General features: G+C 39.3%; 2 protein-coding genes across 4 annotated transcripts in view; one reads left to right on the forward strand and one right to left on the reverse strand.

Annotated features, from left to right (window-relative positions):
• LOC124549517 overlaps window positions 1–22,151 on the reverse strand; it is a 37,052-nt gene extending 14,901 nt beyond the window's left edge. Inside the window, exon 1 of the mRNA XM_047125249.1 lies at window positions 22,053–22,151. Coding sequence (XP_046981205.1) covers window positions 22,053–22,086 — 34 coding nt within the window. The 5' untranslated portion in view covers window positions 22,087–22,151. The remainder of the gene's footprint in view (window positions 1–22,052) is intronic.
• Window positions 6,437–23,208, forward strand: part of LOC124549481 (geranylgeranyl pyrophosphate synthase) — a 110,691-nt gene continuing 93,919 nt past the window's right edge. The window contains exons 1-4 of one of the 3 annotated variants that reach the window (XM_047125248.1): window positions 6,437–6,698; window positions 9,699–9,853; window positions 9,935–10,128; window positions 19,053–19,192. In XM_047125248.1, the coding sequence (XP_046981204.1) occupies window positions 6,633–6,698; window positions 9,699–9,853; window positions 9,935–10,128; window positions 19,053–19,192 (555 nt within the window). In that variant the 5' untranslated portion in view covers window positions 6,437–6,632. Of the gene's footprint in view, window positions 6,699–9,698; window positions 9,854–9,934; window positions 10,201–19,052; window positions 19,193–23,208 lie in introns of all 3 variants that reach the window. The other 2 variants (XM_047125246.1, XM_047125247.1) reach the window with 2 other exon arrangements.

Raw genomic sequence — 23,208 nt, forward strand, 5'->3', positions numbered from 1 at the left:
TGACTGGGGCATCCAAAACATGCCATCCACGTGTCAATAAGGGCAATGACGATGCTCTCGGTGGTGATGTCCGCTACAGGTGCTGTCTCCAGCCAATGAGTGAAATAGTCCATCGTCATTAGCAGGTACCACTTCCTATGGGGCAAAAGAAGCGGGCTCACAGTATCAATGTGGACATGTGCATGGACATGCACAGAGGGAACATGCAAAAAGTGATGTGTCACATCAGGCAAGGCGCTACAGGTGCATGGATGTGCCTCCTGACTTTGGCACAATAATATGCAGTACAAGTGCGTGCCCATTGACAGAAGTCTTTCCAGAGTCCTGCCCAGATGAAACATGCAGCGATCAGCAACACAGGATGTGACATTCCATGGGAGCAGTCCAAAGCACTGTGCTAGAATTTGTCTGGGACAAACAGGCAGTGCGTGACTGTGGATACGTCGCACCTTATCTTACAGGTGGAGCCATGAATGAGCACTAGTTCAAATCATAGGCCATTGGAGGCCTAATGCCAGAGGTTGTCCGGATGTTTTTCTGTCTTCTGTTCTTGGTCAATGTCCTCAAAATTCACAGGAGGGGAGACAATGGCACAAGCATGGGACAAGCAGTCGGTGATGGTATTGTCTACCGTGGAAATTTGGCGAATGTCTGTGGAGATCTGCGACATATACTCCGACTGCCAGGATTGGTGTAGCGAACATTTGCTGTTGTTGACACATAACATGTGAGTGATGGGCTTGTGATCGGTGTAAATAATGAAGGAAGGGGCTTCTACTGACAGGTGGAAGTATTTTACCGCCTCCACAGGTATCGATTTCATAAGAAGAAGCTGAGTGGCTGCCAGCTACCAGTGATGCACTGCTGAAGCACTGCGCGTATGGCGGTCAGGCTAGCATCCACAACTATGTCCACTTCAGGGTCATACACTGGGTGAGTGAGCTGTGCCACTTCCACTTCCACTTGGTTTCAGCAAAGCTTTCTTCCACTGCATCCGTCCAGCACGTGGGAGTCCCGTCGCAGGAGGGCCGTGTTGATCAGCTGTCAGCAGTTCCTGCATAGTGGCACTTTTAGGGATATGATGCCAATAATAGTTCAGCAAGCTGAGGTAGCGGTGTAATTCTTCATGTGTCTATCGATCTGCTCGAACACTGTTCCTGGTGGATGTACACTCCTTATGGAGCCTCTCCACCTTGCCATTGGACGCTGGGTGGTAGCTAGTGGTTCTGTGCAAATGAACGTAACTTAGTTGTACGATGTGTGTGAACAGCACTCACTAAAATTGGCGACTTTGGTCTGCTGTGATGTGACTGGGGCATCCGAAACATGCCATCCACGTGTCAACAAGGGCAGTTACGATGGCCTCAGTGGTGATGTCTGCTACAGGTACTGTCTCTAGCCAATTGTCCAATTGCTCAATCATGCAACTTCATGAACTCAGTAGCTCATCCTAGTAGCAAATCCTTTTCTGTTACTTTCATAAAGCAACATTTCAAATCTGCAAGGCAGTTTCCAGTTTTAATCTTCAAGGACAATGATGAAAAAGGAGTTGGAATTTTGCTTTGCACATCTGCAAAGCAGCAGAGTGAAGAATTAATTTTTAATAGTGTGTATTACTATAAAAAAAAGCAATCCCTCTTCAGGCCACAAGTGGCCCATCGGGACCATCCGACCGCCGTGTCATCCTCAGTTGAGGATGCGGATAGGAGGGGCGTGTGGTCAGCACACCGCTCTCCCGGTCGTTAGGATGGTTTTCTTTGACCGGAGCCGCTACTATTTGGTCGAGTAGCTCGTCAATTGGCATTACGAGGCTGAGTGCACCCAGAAAAATGGCAACAGTGCATGGCGGCTGGATGGTCACCCATCCAAGCGCCGGCCACGCCCGACAGTGCTTAACTGCGGTGATCTCACGGGAACCGGTAAATCCACTGCGGCAAGGCCGTTGCCTGTGTATTACTATACAAGAATGTAAAATTTTATCTAAGTTGTCGTTACAAAGTCTACTGCAGAACTGTCACGATCGCATTCTGTTCTTGTCGTTTCTGGCTGTGGGTGATTTTCTCTGATTGGACTGAACTGGTAACTGCCTTCCCGACCCGCAGGGCGCAGTGTACTTCGCGGTCGTGATGAAACGAGACGCACAAACGGAAGGCGCTGATAAAATTATCCCATAAGCGTTGTGAGGAGCCCAAAATAAGCTCGACCCACGTAGCCTGCATTCAAGCAGAATTAGACTGCTGAAGAAAACGGAAGGCGCTGATAAAATTATCCCATGAGCGTTGTGAGGAGCCCGAAATAAGCTCGACCAATGTGGCCTGCGTTCAAGCAGAATCAGACTGCTGAAGAAATTTCTACACCATGCCGTTGCTGAGCTCGCACTGGCCCCTCGCTTTGTGTCCTGCACACCTGTGCACATCGCACTGTTGCCAAAATTTGGCCTAACGGTAAACCAGCGGGTCCGCCGGCGGATGCTGGGCACCGCTAGCTCGTGCTGTCCGTAACTACAGCTCTGAAGTTCATGCATATCGGCGCAGCTGCCACAAGGTCATTTACAAACGAAGCACTTCATTTTTCCGAACCCTTCGATTTGTCTTTATCTTTCTGTGTTTTTCATAAGCTAGTGCTATTGGTACATCAGCAACAAGTTCCTATGGTAGTCTCCAGCTCGCTGTCGCTATTTGCAGATTCCAGATCATTTACAATTACATCCAAATCGTCAAAATCTAACCCTTCTTCACTATCAGACGGACATTCTAGGTCCATGAATTCTTCATAAGTCATCGCATTACGTCATCAGTGGAGGTATGAGACCAAATAATATATTGAAAATGGGTTTTCTCCACACCCCTATGATGTCGCAACCAACTCCACTGCCCGGAGGTGGTGGGATATTTTGATGGAAATAGGTCAATTGGTTACCTCCACTAACCTAACTCCCCCACCCTCTCCCCACTCATATGACGTCTCCCACCCCCTCCCCTCCTATGATGTCACCTATGGAAATGGCGAGAAATGGTCAGTCTCTGTCCGGCTGCCAGAGAGGAAGATTAGGTTAATGTACTTCATTTATTTTTGATGGGAAACGGTAATTCTGTTATTGAAGAGAAAGGGAGGGTATTTATTTATTTATTTATTTATAGATCAGTTGGCTACCTCCAGTAACCTAACTCAGAGCCGTGCATGTTCGCCTTGACGTGCATTGCCTGAGTGGGCTTGTTCATACAACACCCACCAGAGGGAGCTGTTAGCCTCCCAACTTATCCCTCCCATTCCTAAGACAATAACCAACCCCACCACTACCCCTCCCTGGATATGGCGGGAAACAGTAAGGCTCCATTCAACTGCCCAAGAGAAAGGTTAGGTCTTAAGGGAAATCTACCTTTGACATGAAAAATTTCGATTTTAGTGCATGTCCAGTTGTAGAGGTATGAAATATTATATCATCATCATCATTATTTAAAACTGATTATGCCTTTCAGCGTTCAGTCTGGAGCATAGCCCCCTTATAAAATTCCTCCACGATCCCCTATTCAGTGTTAACATTGGTGCCTCTTCTGATGTTAAACCTGTTACTTCATAATCATTCTTAACCGAATCCAGGTACCTTCTCCTTGGTCTGCCCCGACTCCTCCTATCCTCTACTGCTGAACCCATGAGTCTCTTGGGTAACCTTGTTTCTCCATGCGTGTAACATGACCCCACCATCTAAGCCTGTTCGCCTTGACTGCTACATCTATAGAGTTCATTCCCAGTTTTTCTTTGATTTCCTCATTGTGGACACCCTCCTGCCATTGTTCCCATCTACTAGTACCTGCAATCATCCTAGCTACTTTCATATCCATAACCTCAACCTTGTTGATAAGGTAACCTGAATCCACCCAGCTTTTGCTCCCATACAACAAAGTTGGTCGAAAGAATGAACGGTGCACAGATAACTTAGTCTTGGTACTGACTTCCTTCTTGCAGAAGAGAGTAGATCGTAGCTGAGCGCTCACTGCATTAGCTTTGCTACACCTCGCTTCCAGTGTACTTCGCGGTCGTGATGAAACGAGACGGACAAACGGAAGGCGCTGATAAAATTATCCCATAAGCGTTGTGAGGAGCCCGAAATAAGCTCGACCAACGTGGCCTCCGTTCAAGCAGAATCAGACTGCTGAAGAAATTTCTACCCCATGCCGTTGCTCAGCTCGCACTGCCCCCCCCCCCCCCCTTTGTGTTCTGCGCACCTGTGCACATCGCACCGTTGCCAAAATTTGGCCTAACGGTAAACCAGCAGGTCCGCCGGCGGATGCCGGGAACCGCTAGCTTGTGTTGTCTGTAACTACGGCTCTGAAGTTCATGCATTTCCGCGCAGCTGCCACGAGGTCATTTACAAACGAAGCACTTCATTTTTCCAAACCCTTCGATTTGTCTTTATATTTCTGTGTTTTTCATAAGCTCATACTATCGGTACATCAGCAACAAGTTCCTATGGTAGTCTCCATCTCGCTGTCGGTATTTCCAGATTCCAGATCATTTACAATTACATCCGAATCGTTAAAATCTAACCCTTCTTCACTATCAGACGGACATTCTAGGCCCATGAATTCTTCATAAGTCATCGCATTACATCATCAATTTCCAAAGTACAAGAATGACTCCACTAAACACTTGAACTGGGACAAGAAAGTAGAAGAAAGCAGAATGAAGGAAACTCTAATCTGTTATCATTCGAGTGTGGGTAGGGGCATTACTACTCACTGTTACACATATGAAGACAACATTTATTCATATAGTATGCCTGTATTAGTAGAAATAGAAGTTGATCTGGACAGTATACTCTCCAAGGGCTACAGAAGCATTATATATAATTTTTACGTTCGTGTGTTCTTGCTTACAACTACCAACAGTCATCAAAATAGAGCAAGGTGCTTCAGACTGAGAATGCTGCACAGAGCAACACACATTGTCGCATCATGAACTCATTAGCACATTCTAGTAGCAAATTCTTTTCTGTTACTTTCATAAAACAACGTTTCCCATCTGCAACGCAGTTACCAGTTTTAATCTTCAAGGACGACAATGAAAAAAAGAGTTAAAATTTTGCTTTGCACATCTGCAGAACAGCACACTGAAGGGTTAATTTTTAATAGTGCGTATTACTATGCAGGAATATAAAATTTTATCTAAGTTATCATTACAAAGTCTACTGCAGAACTGCCATTATCGCATTCTGTACCTGTCCTTCCTAGCTGTGGGTGATTTTCTCTCATACACTGTGGTGTATTTGAAGTAATCAACGGAACTATATTCACAGTTCATCCTTTTCCTGTTTTCCTGGTGGACATTACTTATGTTTTTGTGTTATTACCAAGTATGATTCTTGCTCTCCTACATTCCTTTGCTGTTGTAATTACTTACAAGAGAGCTTATTTATTTCTTCCTTCCACTAATGAAATGAAGAACACATTTTGTGGGGTCTCCCCTGTTCATACCACTTGCTCCTAGATATCTCACAGTTTTATGCTCAGGATAGATTCTATAGAACTAAAACTCCATCCTAACAGGCTTCGGAAGGCACATACCGTCAGCACACCGCACTACTGGCCGCTAATTTTCAATCAGATAATTCTCAATTGGGGTCACAAGTACACCCCCCCCCCCCTTGCCAACAGCACTCCCCAGACTCGGACAGTTACCCATCCGAATGCTAACCAAGCCCCACCTTGCTTAACTTCGGGGAACTGGTGTTACCGCTTCGGCAAAGCCACTGCAAGATTCCTTAGAGGTCATGGTTAAATTATCTTGCCTCTTTGTCCTCACAGGAACGGCTAGGGTGGACATTTCTTTTTGGTACTTTACTATCAGTTACATTCATATAGATGTGATACAAGAAGTAGGCGATCTGTCTCTTAGAATTTTCCACAGCCTGTTTCTGTTTTGAAAGAAAATGTGATTGGTACGCCAGTTTAATCTAGATGATTAGTTACTGTTAAGCAACTGTAAAGATAGAATCGCATACATATACTAATTTGAAATACCTCCTCTAACTTTAGTATCAAAGTAGTATGAAGACACTGAAATATATTTCTGTAATTATAATATTTTTTTCATAACGGTAGATTACGAACAGCGTTTATGGAAATTCAGCATCCAGTTTTATTCGATTTGCATTCCATGGTCTATCCAATCATTCTCCTAGCTATGCAGCATTTGATATTGTGACACGTGGACTCAATTTAATGCTCTAAGCCGCGTATGATGACGCAGAGTCTGCATGTGTTACGTCACATGTGATTACATTACGCTCTGAACGAAAAGCGTTTTGTAAACATGCTGTCAGTAACAAGCTTCGGAACAAAACAGGACTGCCCTGCTCCGCATATGCTCTGGCTATGACGCGATTTCGTTATGGCCTCGTGTCTCGACTGCGCATGCGCTACAGGCACACGATAAACTATCTCGCAGTGAAATAGGGTGTGCGGTAGCGATTCAGGACAGTGTTCGCTACCAGAGCGTAGGTCTGTGATTCCTGTCAATGTCTTTGACGCTCAAGCTATATATGTATAATCTTTGATACCGGCGAATCTGTGATGTAAACAAGAAGTCGTCTGTCAAATATTGTATTGTTCGTTGCTTTTGCTGGAAGAAGAATGGACGGACACCAAAAAGAAAATGGAATGCCATACAGTAAAACTGGTGAAAGAGACCAAGATGAAGTGAGTTTGGCTGAATGCCTCTTTATTTATTTATGTTTATTTATCCAAATATCAGCTCACAATGATATAGGGTTTGTCAAGGTAATAACAGTGCCAATCAGTAGGCCAAAATATGACATACAGCACACATAACATGCGTTAACAGGATATGACAGTATGATAATCCTTGATGATGGTGACAACAAGTGTGTTGTCATTCTGTAGGTCTTATTGTATCGCGAGGTATTGTGTCATAACATCAGACGCATCTCTGTGTAAAAGAAGTAAACAACCGCTTGTAACCGATCACATTATAGCCAAGTTTACAGATAAATTTGCAATGTGAATGTAAAGTGACTTGTTCCGCACTACGATTAATCATGTAAACGATTCATGGAACATGAAACTAACCAGCCAGTCTTGCGTGACGCGTTGAATGACTTTAGAATTTTTAAAATAGAGACTTTATTTTGTACACACAGTATTATACACAGCACCATGGTATTAAATACTCACAGTGTTAAATGATGATCTCATCGTTCATAAATTACTCAACTGAGTAATGGCAATTTTGAGCCAGAGGTTCATATACCTTTCGCTTCAGTCAACCCATCTCCAAGCTTAGCATGTCTCTATCCTTGAGTTTATTGTTGACGTTCATTCCCCATGTACTTGGGTGTATGGTGATAAAGAGTTTTAGGTGATGTGTAAGGAAGCATGAAAGTTTCCGTGTGTCTAGTGTTGTATGTATGTCTGAAATAGTTTTCTTCCATTACCTCAGCACTAGGGTGTGCAAAGATGATAATCTCAAATAAGTGCAATGCAGAGATAGGTAATTATTTTTAGGTTCTTGAAGAGTGGGAGACAGGATGTTCTCGGAGAGGCAGAACACATATTTCTAATGATTCTCTTCTGAAGTAGTAGGATTCCTGAGTGTGACCTGAATTCCCTCCTCCTCCCCCCCCCCCTCCCCACACACACACACACACACACAAAGTTAAACAATTTCTAATTTGGATTCAAAGTAACTAAGGTAAAGCATGTTCCTGCTGTTTATGTCTGTTGCACCAGACACCATGCCCGCAGTGAAAGCAAGGCTGAATAGAATGAGCGAGCTTCTCCCATAATTTGATTTTTATGTATGATATTGATGTCACTGATTTTTGGTTGATTGGTTTTAAATTGAGTAAACAGGGGGTAACTTTTTAAAATGTGGATTAGGACTCGTGTTTTTGCCCTTGGAAGGTATGGAAAGTTTTGTTTGTTTAGAAAATTCATTTGAACTGGTACATAGTAACGTTCTTTCAGTAATAAAAATATGAAGGTACTGGCATTTCTGTGTCTAACAAAGACTTTATATAATTACTAGTGTTTTTATTGGGTCAAACAATTTTTAAAAAATAGACATTTATTTGGCAGCTATTGTAACCCCACATTTTCATTTAACTGAAATATGTTGACTGAAGATGATGATTGCAGAATTTTATTGATGAGATTCATTAAGGTGAGGAAATGGCACTGATAAGAATCTGAGGATGAGGAAGTCCCATGTTTTATACTTTCTAACATTTATGGGAAGAACAGAATTTTTGGCAGTAAAGAAGTGTCAGATTCCACCTGTCACCTTTGACCTATGACATCTTCAAGGTGGTGGACACCCCTGTTCCCAGTGTATACAAAGTGGCAACTGTAAATTCACCAAATACACCCATGAACAGAGATATTTAACTGTGCAAAACATTTCACTTCAGCCATAAAATGAAACTAATGGGGCAGAAAGTAAACGGTCCTGGGCGGGGACAATCTAAATATAGAGTAATGATGTCACCATTCTGAAACAATACTGAAAAATAAACACAAAATCCTCGAGAATAAACTGAACAAAAAGAACACAAAAAAATCTGGAAGCAAATGTTTCATTTGACCTGTATAGCTCAAAGGAAACCAATAATATCGGGTACCTTCCCCTGGCCCTTCTCCACCCCCCCTCCCCACACACACAAATAAAATAACCATTACTGAAATCCACTAAAAACATTGCCACCTATACTTGTAGCCAGTTCGAGGAGCAGAAACTTGGCTCTTGTCAATTTGCATGTTTCGCCAAGTGGCCAACCAACCAATGACTAGTTAACTTCGTTGTACCATCCATAGATAGGGGGGGAAAGGGGGGAAAGATGGAGGGGGCAGCTTTCAAACCATTAACAATGCCATGGACTAATGATTTCAAAACAAAAAATAAATCAGTCACCTATAACTAATGACACTGAAACAACATACTGCCAAGGAAACAAAAAACGAACACCCACAACATCAAGTAGCACACAACACTAAGGTTAGTACCTCACTAACATCACTGACAATTTATAAATAAGCACCACACTCTTAGAGTGTGCAACCGCTTACTCCAATACATCCTTTGCAAACACAATCCATTTCTAACGCACTGCGCCTCAATGTCATCATGCAACACAACTTAGGTATGTCACTGTTCAAAGCAGGTGGGTGGAATTGCACCCATTCATTGACCCAAATTTCTTATTAATTATTGTTTTGTGTGCATATTATGTACATTTTTGTGTTTTTTACAAAGCACACACACAAAATTTTACTAAGAAGTTTTATCTAGGCATTTGTTGTGGGTACTTTTATTTTAAAACCATGACAGTCATTATGATAGGCCACATGTCATAAAAGAAATTGGCACCAGAAAGTTTTGTAAACGTTTGGAGTCGTCATGGTGCTTAGCAATAAAAGCTGTATCATAGTGCTTAGCAGTGAAAGCTGTATCAATCATAAGATATGTAACTGATTTATACCCACATGAAAATAGTAGATAAAATTATATCACCATATTCAGAAAACTGTGAAACAAAATAATTGAAAGTACGGCCTACTATTTTAAAGTTGAACTTACACCATTGAGAAGTAAGTGAAAGATAATTTATTGTATTTCATACCTTTGCTTCAAAGTTACTGAAACTGGTTAAATTGTTGTTTAATAAGGTATTTTCCTTTCAGAAATTATTGCAGCCCTTCAAGTACATCCTACAGGTTCCAGGGAAGCAAATAAGAGCAAAATTAGCTCATGCATTCAATTATTGGCTTAAAATACCAGCTGATAAATTGAATGCTGTTGGAGACATTGTTCAAATGTTACATAATTCAAGTCTTCTGTAAGTATACTTTAAAATACAAAATGCAAATGAGTCAGTGTAAAGTAGTATTCTGTAAAAACTTTTCTAATATTCTTTCAGTATTGATGACATTCAAGATAACTCTGTACTAAGGCGAGGAATACCTGTTGCTCATTCAATTTATGGGGTAGCTAGCACAATAAATGCAGCAAATTATGTTTTCTTCATTGCTCTGGAGAGAGTATTAGGGCTGGGTCACCCAGAGGCAACCACTGTTTACACTGAGCAACTTTTGGAGCTTCATCGTGGGCAAGGTATGGAACTTTATTGGAGAGATAATTTCACCTGCCCTTCAGAGGAAGAATACAAACAAATGACTATCAGAAGTAAGCAATATTTATATTTATTGTTTTTAGTATTAAACATAACTTGCATGAGTGTAGTTTGCTCAACACTTTCATTGAACTGTTGTAATTAGTTGAAGAATTCTGTTAGGTAGTGCACACCTCTTCAGGTCAGCTATGACAGTAGTACGTAGAGTAGCAAATGCAGATAATGGGAGGATGCTGACTTTTATCGGGCATAATATTTTTTATGCTATACCTCTTTATAATACATAATCTTCTAGCCAAAGATTTGTTGGAACACCACAGTGCTTTACTATGCATCGTCCTACTAGAGATAGAAAGCTGTTGCCTTCCTCCAACCTTTGAACTGTGTTACCCACCCTGTTATTGACTTTACTCATTACTTTCTGTACTAACAACCGTTGCCGAAGGTGAAATAAGTGATAAGTCAGACAAAAATCCTGGTATCGTCAAAACATTTTATGTTGAACAACTATACAATGGTGGTCCAAATTCTTTTTATTGTAGCTTCATTTGTGGCAGTGGCTGACTGTATAGTGTTCTGGACCTCTGTCTGAATTCTAATTATTTTCAGAAGAACAGATTCCTTTTTTCAACTTTTTTATTGAACTACAACTTTCATATAGGTCTGATATGTATCATGCGTTGATTGTTCTCAACTACTAGAGCAATAGCAAGTCATTCTATTATACTTCCCTATTAACACACTCACTCACTCACTCACTCACTCACTCACTCTCTCTCTCTCTCTCTCTCTCTCTCTCTCTCTCTTGATGTTCACACTTTCAAACTGTGGAAGAATTTTCTAAAACAGTTCTCTGCTGTACTACTACTATATGGCACTTGAGGAATAATATCCTGAAAATTCAATCTTTGATTCATAATCAGTTCTCATCTCCTTGATTTGTGAACATGTTTAGGTATGCGTGGTTCAAGAGCAGATACATCACAGAAAAACCTGATAATTATTTCTTTAAAATTGTGATACATATTGTAAACTGTGGAATAATATTCCAATAATCAGGTGTGTGTGGTGCACAGTGTGTTTGTGTATGCAGCACATCTTTGCAATAGATAATACAACGTCCCCCCATTATTGCACCAACTATCAAAAATAATGCAACACAACCTAAATATCATAAAATAACAAAATAGATGTCAAACAGCCAAAGAAATTAAACAAAACAAACAACAAACCTTTAAAACAAAGACCACGAAAAAACTAAACGGTAGTAGCTTCTCGCTACCTTCACATTGGTTATACCCGGACTCAACAGAGAGTGAGACCTTATTTTTCAATTAAATTTTTCAGGAGCCCATCTTTTATGGTTGCACTGTGAAATTGCAACCAACACTATATTTCCATGTGTGGCAAGTGCCATACGGTGGTGTACAGAGTGCACATGTCCTTCCAACTTATATCTGACTACTGCATCTTCGGGGTGTAACTTTATCATATGTGGTTGAATTTGTTGTCGGATATACTGTTAGGTTTACTACACATGAACTTTTTACCATTTCAAAAACTTTGAGGTGAGAGGAGGATTTCGAAATATTTCAAAATGTTTAAAAATGTGATTGCACAGTTGTAAAGTACAGTAGCAACTTGTTATATCTCCTACTCTTTCAACTGTATGCTCAAAAAGTTAACAACTGCAGTTTCTTTGGGAGTGTTTTCACCATTTCAACGGCCATATTGGCACATATAAAAAAATGTGTGCCTCATATTTTGACCTAGACTGTAACATATTTGCAGTGTATCGGAATCAGAGAGTGGCACTTGGATAGTGTTACTTGCGAGTCAAATGCTTTTCAGAAATCAAGAAATACTGCATTACCTATTTGCTCTGATCCGAAGCTTTCATTATGTCATGTGAGAAAAGTGTGAGTTGGTTTTCACATGATTGATGTTTTCAGAAGCCATACGGGTTGCCGTTGAGGAAGTCATTCTGTTCAAGATATCTCATTATGTTTAAGTTCAGAATATTTGCTAATATTCTACAACACATTGATGTCAAGGATATTGGATGGTAGTTATATGAATCATATTTGCTACCCTTCTGGTAGAGGTGTGTGATATGTGCCTTTTTCCAAGAACAGGGCCATTTTTTTGTTCAAGAGATCTATGGTAGACTATAGTTAGAATAGGGGATACCTCAGCCACACATTCATTATAGAATTTGACAGTGATTCCATCAGGGCCTGGAGCTTTGTTCAGTTTTAATGATTTTAGCTGTTCATCAATACCACTGACACTAACACTTATTTCATTCATCTTTTCAGTGGTAGGAGGATTAAATTGGGGCAGTTCTTCTGGGTTTTCCTCTGTAAAGGAACATTTGAAAATAGAGTTAAGCAGTTCAGCTTTCGCTTTGCTACCTTCAGTTTCAGCTCCTGTCTCATTCGCTACGGACTGGACGCTAACTTTGGTGCCACTAACAGCCCTCACATATGAGCAGAATTTCTTTGGATTTTGTGAAATGTCATTTGACAGTTTTCTGCTGTGGTGGTCACTGTAGGCAGCACACATTGCTTTCTTGACAGCCAAGTGCATTTCATTCAGCATCTCTACCTATAGCTCTATGCTTCATTTTACACCTTATGCAGTAACCTCGGTTTCTTTAGAAGTTTCTTTACAGAGGTTGTATATCATGGAGGTTCCCTCCCATTATGAACTTTTCTACTGGGTACATATTTATCCAGTGTGTGGTCAACTATTCTTTTAAACTTGAGCCAGAGTTCCTCTATATGCTCCTGACCTGTGCTAAAAGTTTCAAGTTCCTTACTGAGATATAACATTACTAATTTTTTGTGTAGTTTACTGAACATACATATCTTTCTGCTTGTTGTGTACCAAGGCCCCTAACGTTGTCATTGTAGGGCAACAATTTATCAGGTAGCGCCAGAAACACTGTGAGATGCTGATGAAACTGTTATATGAAGAGAAATTTTCTCATTAGATGTTTGTAAGGTAATTCAGAAAGACAAGGAAAAAATTTCTGCTTAGTGTAATTAATGGTGGCTCCCTTTAAATGTTAATAAGTGCAGTACAGTGTGAACCTAAACTCTATCAATAACAGTTCAGAGATTTTCTGGGGATATTTTCCGAATATTTTGGTGTGAGGGACTCTTTGATCTCACATGGCTTGTTATAGAGTAATTGGAATTAATTTGATTTCTTACCACCGTTTGTCTTTGCATCTCTTCTGCATTGAAACTACTGTGTCTGCACAGAAGTTCAAATATTAGTGGTATGTGCTCTGTATGTTCTTTGGAAATAGTCTTGTTCTCTTCACTCATGATACTTACTGTTGACAACAGTAATACCCACTTTACTTTTTACTCTTTGCTTTAAAGCTTGTAATTAGTACTGCTCACTTCTCATCTTGGTTTTTTTCCCATGGAATGCTAGTTTTAATTTAGTCATACAGACCTATATGAATAGGTTTATTTATGCAGATAGGCTGCTCCACACCTTATTTATAGGTTCTCTAAAGGCAATAGAAGAATAGCAGAACAGCACTATACTGAGCTGTTCCTGTGGTAATGGCAACAACATCACACTACTTTTGTATCTGAACTTATTCTGTTTTGTGTTTTACATTTTGATGTTTGCATACTACAAGGTTTTTCACTATTGCGTGGGTACTTTCACAATAAGAAAGGTAATTGGAGCAAAAAACCTAATAAATCAAAATTATGTTGTTATTCTGCTATGAGCCTCTGCCAACCATGGGATCGTTCTACCAAAATGCTCATATTATATTCCTGAACAGTTTCCAAAATTTAGTGACTGTGTTCAGGTTCACCTTGCATTGTGCCTGTAACAAAGAGAAAGGACCTAGTAGTATTTGATTACAGGTTTAGTGGCAAACATTTGAAGGATGTCCAACTTTTTAAATATATAAGAGAAGGCTGGCCAACCATTTAAATGTGTAAGAGTAATATTAACAAGGGCATGCATCACACCTATTCGTCATCAACGATTTTGTCCAAATTTACAGTAATTGCACAGCTTGGCCAGAAGTGAAGTGACAGAAGTGGAAGCTCTAGATGGTCAAGCATTTAGAAAAAAATGCGTTTGTGATGCGACTTGGGCAAGGCATGACCCATTTACCCTATTGGTCAAAAGTTTTTGGTCATCTATCACAACTGTGGCTTTGTGGTTAAAACTGTTTCAAATATTCTATCATATTCCCATTATGATGATAAAATACTTTAAGTAAAAACATGTAAAGACTGTGCACCTCAGTTTTGTATTTGACTGGTTGTGTCTGTGTATCTGATCAGGTTCATACAATATTGCTTGCTAATCGGGCTGAAACTGAAAAACATGCTGTAATTGGAGCTCTGCACCCGCAAGGTTATTCTACTAGGATCACAGCAACAAAAGTTGGCATAGCCCAATCTAGTGTCCATGGTTTGCAGCTCTTCAAAGAAATTGCTGCCAATGCAAGTGTTTCACAGCTTGGAAGACCACTGCTAACATCATACAGGGGAAATCAATTCATATGTGTGCAGAGTAAATGTCAGAGGACTCAGACTACTCACGAAACTCATGAGGATGTAAATAGTATACAAGCAGCTCCAATTTCTGCATCTTTGTGAACAAGATTTATAGTGGTACATATGGAGTTAAAAGGAAACTATATTATGCAAACAAAGTAGGGTGAAAAGATGTCATTGGGCACAGCAACTTAAAAATTAGTGTGCAACAATGGTCCAAGATGTTCTTCATTGGCAAATCTGCATTTGAAATATTTGGAAGCCATTGTTGGTTGTTTGTCCACTGCCTTCATGGAGAATGTATGAAGAGTCAGTGTGGGACACCTATGGTGAAGCATGATGTAAGGTTGATCATGCTGTGGGGATGTTCTGCAGGTAATAAAGTTGGTGATCTAATGAGAATAAATGGAACATTAAAAAAGAAAGGTTATCACAGGATACTGATCAACAATGCAGTTACATCTGGCAAGAGACTTATTGGTCACAGGTTTGTTCTATAGCAGGACATCGATCCCTAACTTGCTTTTAAATGTGCATATGGTCTGTCAGCAGAAAAGAAGGAGGTGGGGAACTGAAAAATATGATTTGGCCAAATAATTCACTTGACTTAAATCCCATTGAACTCATGTTGGATGAACTTGACAAGATCTGTGTAATAGTTTACAGACATTGTGGACTGCAAAAACACTACAAAATCTTATCTCTAGAATGCCAAGAGTTTGTGCAGCTGTTCTGAGGACAAAGGGTGGACCTTCCAAGAATTCCTGATGTTATTCTAAACAATGGACCCATTTTCAAAACTTCATATTTATTCAAGTACAAAGCCAAAATGAACAAGCTCTATACCAATGAAAAGAGAAAGTTTCAAAGTTTTTTTTGTAAAGTTTTATATCAGTTTAAGAAATTTAATTCTCTGTAATTAATTAGTTTTTAATAGTTATTTAATAATTAGAAATGTGATACATTATAAATGTTCAGTGTGGCCACCACTGGCTGCACAGTAAACATCTATGCAGTAGCCAAACTCGTCCCACACACACGAAAACATATCTGTGTTACTGAGTGCACGGCAGCAGTGATCCGGTCCCGCAGTTCATTCACAGTGATTGATAGAGGCTTCCTTCACATAACTGGCTGCTTCTGAAACTATCACCGCCTGCCTGCCAAAAACTTTGAAACTTCGTCTTTTCATTGGTATAAAGCTTTGTCATTTTGGATTTTTACTTGAATACGTACAAATTTTTGAAAATGGGTCCATCATTTAGAATAACCCTGTATTTGTTGCTGTCTACTGGGGGTAGGAGGGTGATTTTTTTAAGCCTATCTCTCCAAGATGAAAACATTTATTGAGGTTTTTGATCAAATTCTTTACCTAATAGTAAAAATATGTATCTCAAGATTGTACTAGCATAGTGCATTTGGGGCAATCACTTTAAAACTGCATGATGGCAATCCCAGATTTTCATTTCCCTTTCCTTTTCATGCATTTTTGTGAAAATATTAATATCATAATACAGTATATTGAGAATTACTTTGGTTTATTTGCAGTGTAAGTAGCGTAAAAGCAAAAATAAGAAAATATTTCCGCAAAGGGAATCAATCCCATGATGCTTAGGGTACCACTCAATACTCTTTTGGCTGTGCCAACCATTGCCTGGAGTCTGTACACTACCATAAATGACTTATGCCTTGCCCAGCACTCACTAGACCATCTGGGGCTCCCCCTTTTTTCACTTTCATTTCTGTCAAAGCCCTTCATGTACCATAAATTTGGCAAAATCAGTTATGCCAAATGGAGATGGTCCCCCAGTAAGAAGTGACATGAAATGGGATGAACATGTAATCATGTAACAGAAAACTTAGATCTATTGGAAGGGCCCTAGGAAGGTGACGTGCATCTACAGTATTTCTCCAACATTTGGAGTCCTTATAAAAATAGGCAAGACAGCAGTGCAGGGGCATATGGAGGGTAATTTTTTCTTCATACTGTATACACATGTTGTAGGACAGAAGATCACTAATACAGGTGTGAACTACTCTCCACAGTGCAATGTACAGTGGCATGCGGAGTATATAAGTAGCTATAGATTTATAAAAATTTCTAAATAATTCAGTGTTTTTCGAAAAGATTTAGACAGTAGAGATGAAGAACAATATGGAAACCCATAATGTGAGGAGTCAAGTTAATGGCACATGTACATAAGTCACACAAGACAGCAATTTGGCTGCAGAGAGAACATTAGAATAACAAAAAGTTGAATATTTAGAGTTTTGAGGGACTTACCGTAGCAAGTAGTCAATGAGAAAAGATTAATACCAGATGGAAGGAAGTGAATGAAGCCATCAAACCAGTGTGAACGGTGATGTTGAATTATATTTTGTTTTCAAGGAAAGTGGTTCACTGCTGTTCTTTAGTTGAGAGTGAGGATGACTTGTGATTTTAAACTAAACTGCTTGGAAGACACCTTATCAGTGCATGGTCTAATAGTTTTCCTTGATTTGGTGCAATACCACACTGAAGATCTTTTGAATCTGAAGAGATCTCACAAATATTGCTTTCATCCTTCAAATTAAGTGTAATTCATACAATTTCACTTAAATGAAACCAACATGTTACATTGTTCTTTCATTCAATGCATTAAAAAAAGGAAGCAAAGCTCTGCAGACTAATCTTAACTGGCCATTCAGCATGGACCAGCTGCCATGTCAGCCTCCACCAATGGCACCATTTCAATGTGATGTGGAGTGGTACAGGGTCAACTCACTGCTCTCCCAGCTATTGCCAATTTCCAAGCCCTTTGAGCCAGCCTCAATTTTTTTTCTGCCCAAGTAACTCCTCAGTTGCCATCACAAGACTGAGTGCACCTTGTTCCAGTCCTCCTGCTGAGAAAAAATCCCTAGCAGTTGTGGGAATCATACTCAGATCCTTTTCATAACAGTCACACTGATCACTTAACTACAGAGGTGGGCATTCAGTGCATTGGGCACCCCTTGAGTTGTCATTGTGGAAATATTTTCGCTACAGAAAAGTTCCAGAGCTCATGTTACAGATGAAAGTCAGCTGTAGCAGTAGATAACAGCGTTTCGATCTTTGTTGTAATTTTATATCGACCAAAAAAAGAACTGACAAATTTCTCTTTATGTGTCAGAGATGTAATCTGATTTGTTCTGGCCTGGTTAATTAGACAAAACTGAAATATAGGCTGTCACTTTTTTGGAGGCACTACATCTATTTCAGGTTTAGACAAAACTTCATTCCCTGGACATGTATTTCCTAATTCTTTTTTTAAAAAAATAATATGACCATCTGAAAAATTATCATGTTAAGTGTGAGTTCACTTATGAATATTGAACCAGAACTTTTAATTCTCAGTCTATATTAGAATAAGTTTGTGGCAGTCAACATGACTTTCACATAGAGTAATCCTTTGCTAGTGTGATAAGTGGAAAGTTATAATGGTCTTTGAGTTGCTGGGTATGCTGCTTCTCAGATCAGAAGAGAGGAAAGAGGTTATTCCTTCAGCAGGACCATTGCTAGTGAAGTACTTAACTTTACATATTAATGTTTGGATTTGTAGCTGCTGTGATTTCTGGTGTAGATCCACATTTTCCATTTATAGCATCTACTGTACTAGATAAGGTTTTGTGGAGATTTAGTAGATTTCTGAAGATGTTTTCTTCACATTCCATGCAATATGGTGAAGAGCTGTGTAGCTGTTTTCAGGTTGATTAATGTGTCACTGTCTTTTTATGTCTTATCCCAGAAGTCGTGAGGTGGGTGGTGGGTCGAGACCATGGTTCAGAGTCCACTATTTGCATTCATTTTGTTCCATTTCATCAAGCCCTATACTTATTGTATTCATAGAATATTTGTCATATTGAAAATTAACAGGACCCATCTCCAAGCTATAGCATTGTGCATTCTTCCATCCATCCTGTTCACTGAAAATTGAATGACACTTGTGTAGTGAATTATTGTCTACTACTTTATGACTGGAGAAAAGCAGCAGTCATGCCTAGTTGACTAAAGTGATGCCCAACTGAATCTTTGTTGTTATATATAAGATTTGTCCCGTAACTGCTTTGTGGACTAGCTTGAAGCAACATCAGAGTAAAATGTATGAATAAAAATGCATGAATTGTAAAATGAGCTTTACCTTTAGGTAGGAAAAAACATAAATTCTCTCTGAATCTAAGTCTGTTTCATGTGTACATAGTGTTTATAAATTGTGCTATACAAAGAAACAAAATTAAGTTTGTTCTGTAATACTTTGTGTTACTATTTATACATTTTAAAAGTTGGCCTTCATTAGAGTAATAGTTTCAGGATGAAGCTAAATAATTTTTTTTTTTTTATTTTACAGAAACTGGTGGATTATTTATGCTTGCAATTAGGTTGATGCAGCTCTTTAGTGAAAACAAAGCTGACTTCACAAAACTGGCTGCTGTGTTAGGATTATACTTCCAAATAAGGGATGATTACTGCAATCTGTGCTTACAAGAGGTAAGAGGAATTTATGTGTTTGGATTGTAATAGAACTGTCACATAACTACAGTAAAGAAAAATATGACTTTTGTTGATGTTCATTGCCTAAATTATGTAACCATTTTCTCCTCTTTATAATGACACACACTTATCAGAAATGTATATCACAGCAACATACATTTTCATAGTTACGTAACAAATCCCATTCTCTCTTGTTGTCTGTATGTCATGATCAAAAAACATTTGTTAGTGTTTATTTATTTGTTTATCTATTTTTTAATCTCATGAAATGGTGTGTAAGCAAAGAAGTTGTCTTTTGTTTCCCTGATAGAGAAATAAAACTTGACATTTGAAGGAAAATTCAAATTATCAACAATTGTAAATGTACAAATATTGTGAAATCTCATTTTTAGAGCACTGAGCTTCTTTATTCATATTTTCAGGCTCATATGTTTAAGGCTGTCTCGTAGTAGGAAGATAACAGATATAGTGCCTAAATAGGCTGTTTCAGCTCACACGCCCACCAGCAGACACAGGCACAGGTGGACAAGGGTGGGTAAACAGCTAATGTGCGGGACATCTTGCAGCTGGACCATAGCGTATGCAGTTGTGTACAGTCAAGGATGGCCACACTGCTTGCGCAAAATGTGTTCAGTACAACCATCTGGCAGCTAGCCTACACTACCTGTCTCTTCCTGCAAGCACATTGAGGGGCAACCATGGGGGCCCTTGCCCCATGGAGCAATGTTGGAACAGCCTAGCCAGCCTGCAACATGTTTCTAATCGTGAATAACTCAGTAACAGTTAAAAGTACTGTTATTGCATCCAGCACCATCATTGAACATCAGTGATCTAATACATGGTCTAATAGACAGGCAAGCAAACAAGAATGGACTTGCAGCTAAGTGTGTTGGTGATGTTATTTCTCAAAGTTAAAAAAACAAAAATGCACTACTGAGCGAGGTGCCTTAGTTGTTAGCACACTGGACTCGCATTTTGGAGCACAACGGTTCAAACCCATATCTGGCCATACTGATTTAGGTTTTCCATGATTTCCCAAAATCAGTTTAGCCGAATGCTAGGGTGGTTCCTTTGAAAGGACACAACCGACTTCCTTCCCCATCCTTCTCGAAACTGAAGGGACTGATGATCTCATTGTTTGGTCCTCTCCCCCAAACCAACCAACCAAACATAATAATAGTAATAATAATAATAATAATAATAATAATAATAATAATAATAATAAATACCTATCAAGACCAAAACTAGCTTAGTAAGGCAATACATAATAAGTTTCTATTCAGAAAAGGCAGCTTGCAGTAAGAAAGAGAGGAGGATAGTAAATGCCATATTTTCAGAATCACTGTCACTTACTCAGAAACTAGGTAAGGTGAGGGAGTTGACTTTACAGTAGCTAATGAGGAGAACTGGGTAACAACAGACATTTGAAAGGGGAAGTTCTGTACACATGTGATTATTCAACATTAAATATGGTAATCTTATTTTCCTAAGGAAACTCCAGTACAGTTGAACTGACTGAACACTGTTCACATTCCCTATATAATTTTGAAGTTGTGGCTGACATTAATAGCCTTTCCAAATTAATCTTTTCTCTCTGAAATAACCAACGTGCTTGTTTTCAACAAGTCAAGACCCAAAACTGTTGGGAAGCTTCTTGCTCATACCACACTGCTTCCAAATCACCATATAACTGGCTAGGGAATAATTGACTACTAAGAAAAATAACCCCTTGAAATAATAAACATATCCTATAATTCAAATTTTGATCTGTTGAGAACTAATATTTCCACATTTCATCCACGAATCTATTTTATTGCTGTAATTGCAGTAGGAATTGCCTCTAAAGGACTGTTCACACTGCATCCTGGGCCAAGACATGCTGGAGTGGGCCATGATACACTGGGCCAAGACATGTTGGACTGGGCTGTGATGCACCGGGCTGTCAAACCTGTTGTTTTGCATTGCAGTGTTCACACTGACGACCAGGCCATGAGCGGATGTCAAGAGCTGTGCCATGCCCAATGACATTCACAATATTTAATATTTCCAGTGCAGGCCAGTGAAGCTATGCTTCAGCTTCTGCAGTGAACATGTCAGATGTCTCATGTCTGTTTTCATCAGAAATGTTGCTGAACAAGTTAATCTTTTTAAAGTTGTTCCTTCTCATTTCACAGTCAGTAAGGTAAAATTACAACTGTTGTAATGATACACGAAAAGTTAATTGGCCCATCTACATTTACTGAGTCCATCTACTTTCATACATCTATAACAATAGGAAACTAAAGAACCATATTTTCTTACTCACTGTTATTAATCATTAAAATGATGAAATCAAAATGGAAAAACCTTAATGACAGGTACAGAGAACAACTTAAAACTTACCAAACTGAGGTCAGGTGGTGCAGGGACAAGCCCATCGAAATGCAGTTTCACTACATGAATTTTGTAATATATCTTAATTCAAAGAGCTATCCACAGTTCCTTGTCAGTGGAAACAGAAACAGTGACCCAAATGGCATTATCTCAAGAATTTTCACCTATCAGTCTGCGCGCCTCACAGTATAAAGCAAATCATTCTGAGAAGTTGTTACTGGCACCAGTCGAATCATGAATAAGAAAGGAAAAAAATAGTGGGACTCAATAAACTCTCTTCCTCTTCAGAGGAAACCATTTGTTAAAATAGAAGTGCTTGACTATAATGAATTGAAGGCAGTTGGTTCTGTACAAAGTTCTACTTGCAAACAATGATTGTTGTACACTAATTTGTCTTGCTTGTTGTTATTTCGAACTTTTCTTTTGCTGTTATATTCCTGTGAAAATTTGCATTCTGTTTCGAAATGTAAAGAAAGGAACTCACCTATATTTATGTATCTTTCTATGGGCGAGTCCATAACTTGATGAGTCACAGCACTGTGAAATCAGTACCAGTAAAAGAATAGTCATTGATCTGTGCAGTAGCACAGACTGACTGATGGTGAATAACTGAAGGCTGCACTTTATTATGTATGACCTTGCACATCAGCTGTTGAAGAGTGGGTGCCCTTGCTGGTGCAGGTCAGCCCGTTGGTGGGGGGGAGAGGAAGGAACAATAACATGCACACTTGCATCAGTTGATCAGTCAATAGTAAATTGTTTACCTGCTCTGCAGTGTTTGAGAGTATGCTGAACCCGGCCATTATTGTTTCTAATGACCTCAAGGTTGACAGGCATTAAACCATAATTTTCCTTCCTTGATTCTGTTAAAATAGAAAAATCTAAATGGAATCTCCTTAGAGAGAGAGAGAGAGAGAGAGACAAGATTTTAATAATTTTGCAAGATGAGATCAAGCAGTTCAGAGAGAAGGCCATTGAAATACAGTTCCACTTGCCCATGGTTCATAATATGAACTTCCTAGTAGAAATATTATTCATAAGAATATACATATTTTTAGATTGAAGGAGACCACTCACCAAAGAGCAGAAACGTTGAGTCTTTGATAGGCAAACACAAAAAGAAAGAAAACTTGCTATCTTTTGGCGTAATCGTTTTTCAAGCTCAAAAGCTAGCAAGTTTTCTTTCTTGTGTTTTTCCTTGTCAACAACTCAATGCTTGTGCTTGTACTTTCCTTTAATCCAAAAGTGCATACACTCTACCGGAACTTTCCTACATTTGTTATTCCTAAGAGCTTTCCACTGTTCTCTAAAAGTGGAGATAGGGTCTGCCTAAACCACAAAATTATTTCACCAGCTGCGACATAGTCACACATACGAACAGTCATCTAATACTGTGAAATGTTTTTTTTTTTTTCCTTATTTTTTTATTATTCCTGTCTTTGATAACAATATCAGTACTTTTGACGATGACCAGTTTCAGTCCGTAATGACCATCCTCAGAGCTTTTCTACACCATGTCCTAAAGTGATAAGGCCATAATGGCATTGTTAAAATATATGAATATAGTCAGCACAGCATTGTCACATAGATCTAAGCTAAGGTGTAGAATAGGCCACATCGTCCATACAGTCATTATTGCT

The sequence above is a fragment of the Schistocerca americana genome, chromosome 1 (genome assembly GCF_021461395.2).
Source record: "Schistocerca americana isolate TAMUIC-IGC-003095 chromosome 1, iqSchAmer2.1, whole genome shotgun sequence".
NCBI classification, from domain to species: Eukaryota; Metazoa; Arthropoda; class Insecta; order Orthoptera; family Acrididae; genus Schistocerca; species Schistocerca americana.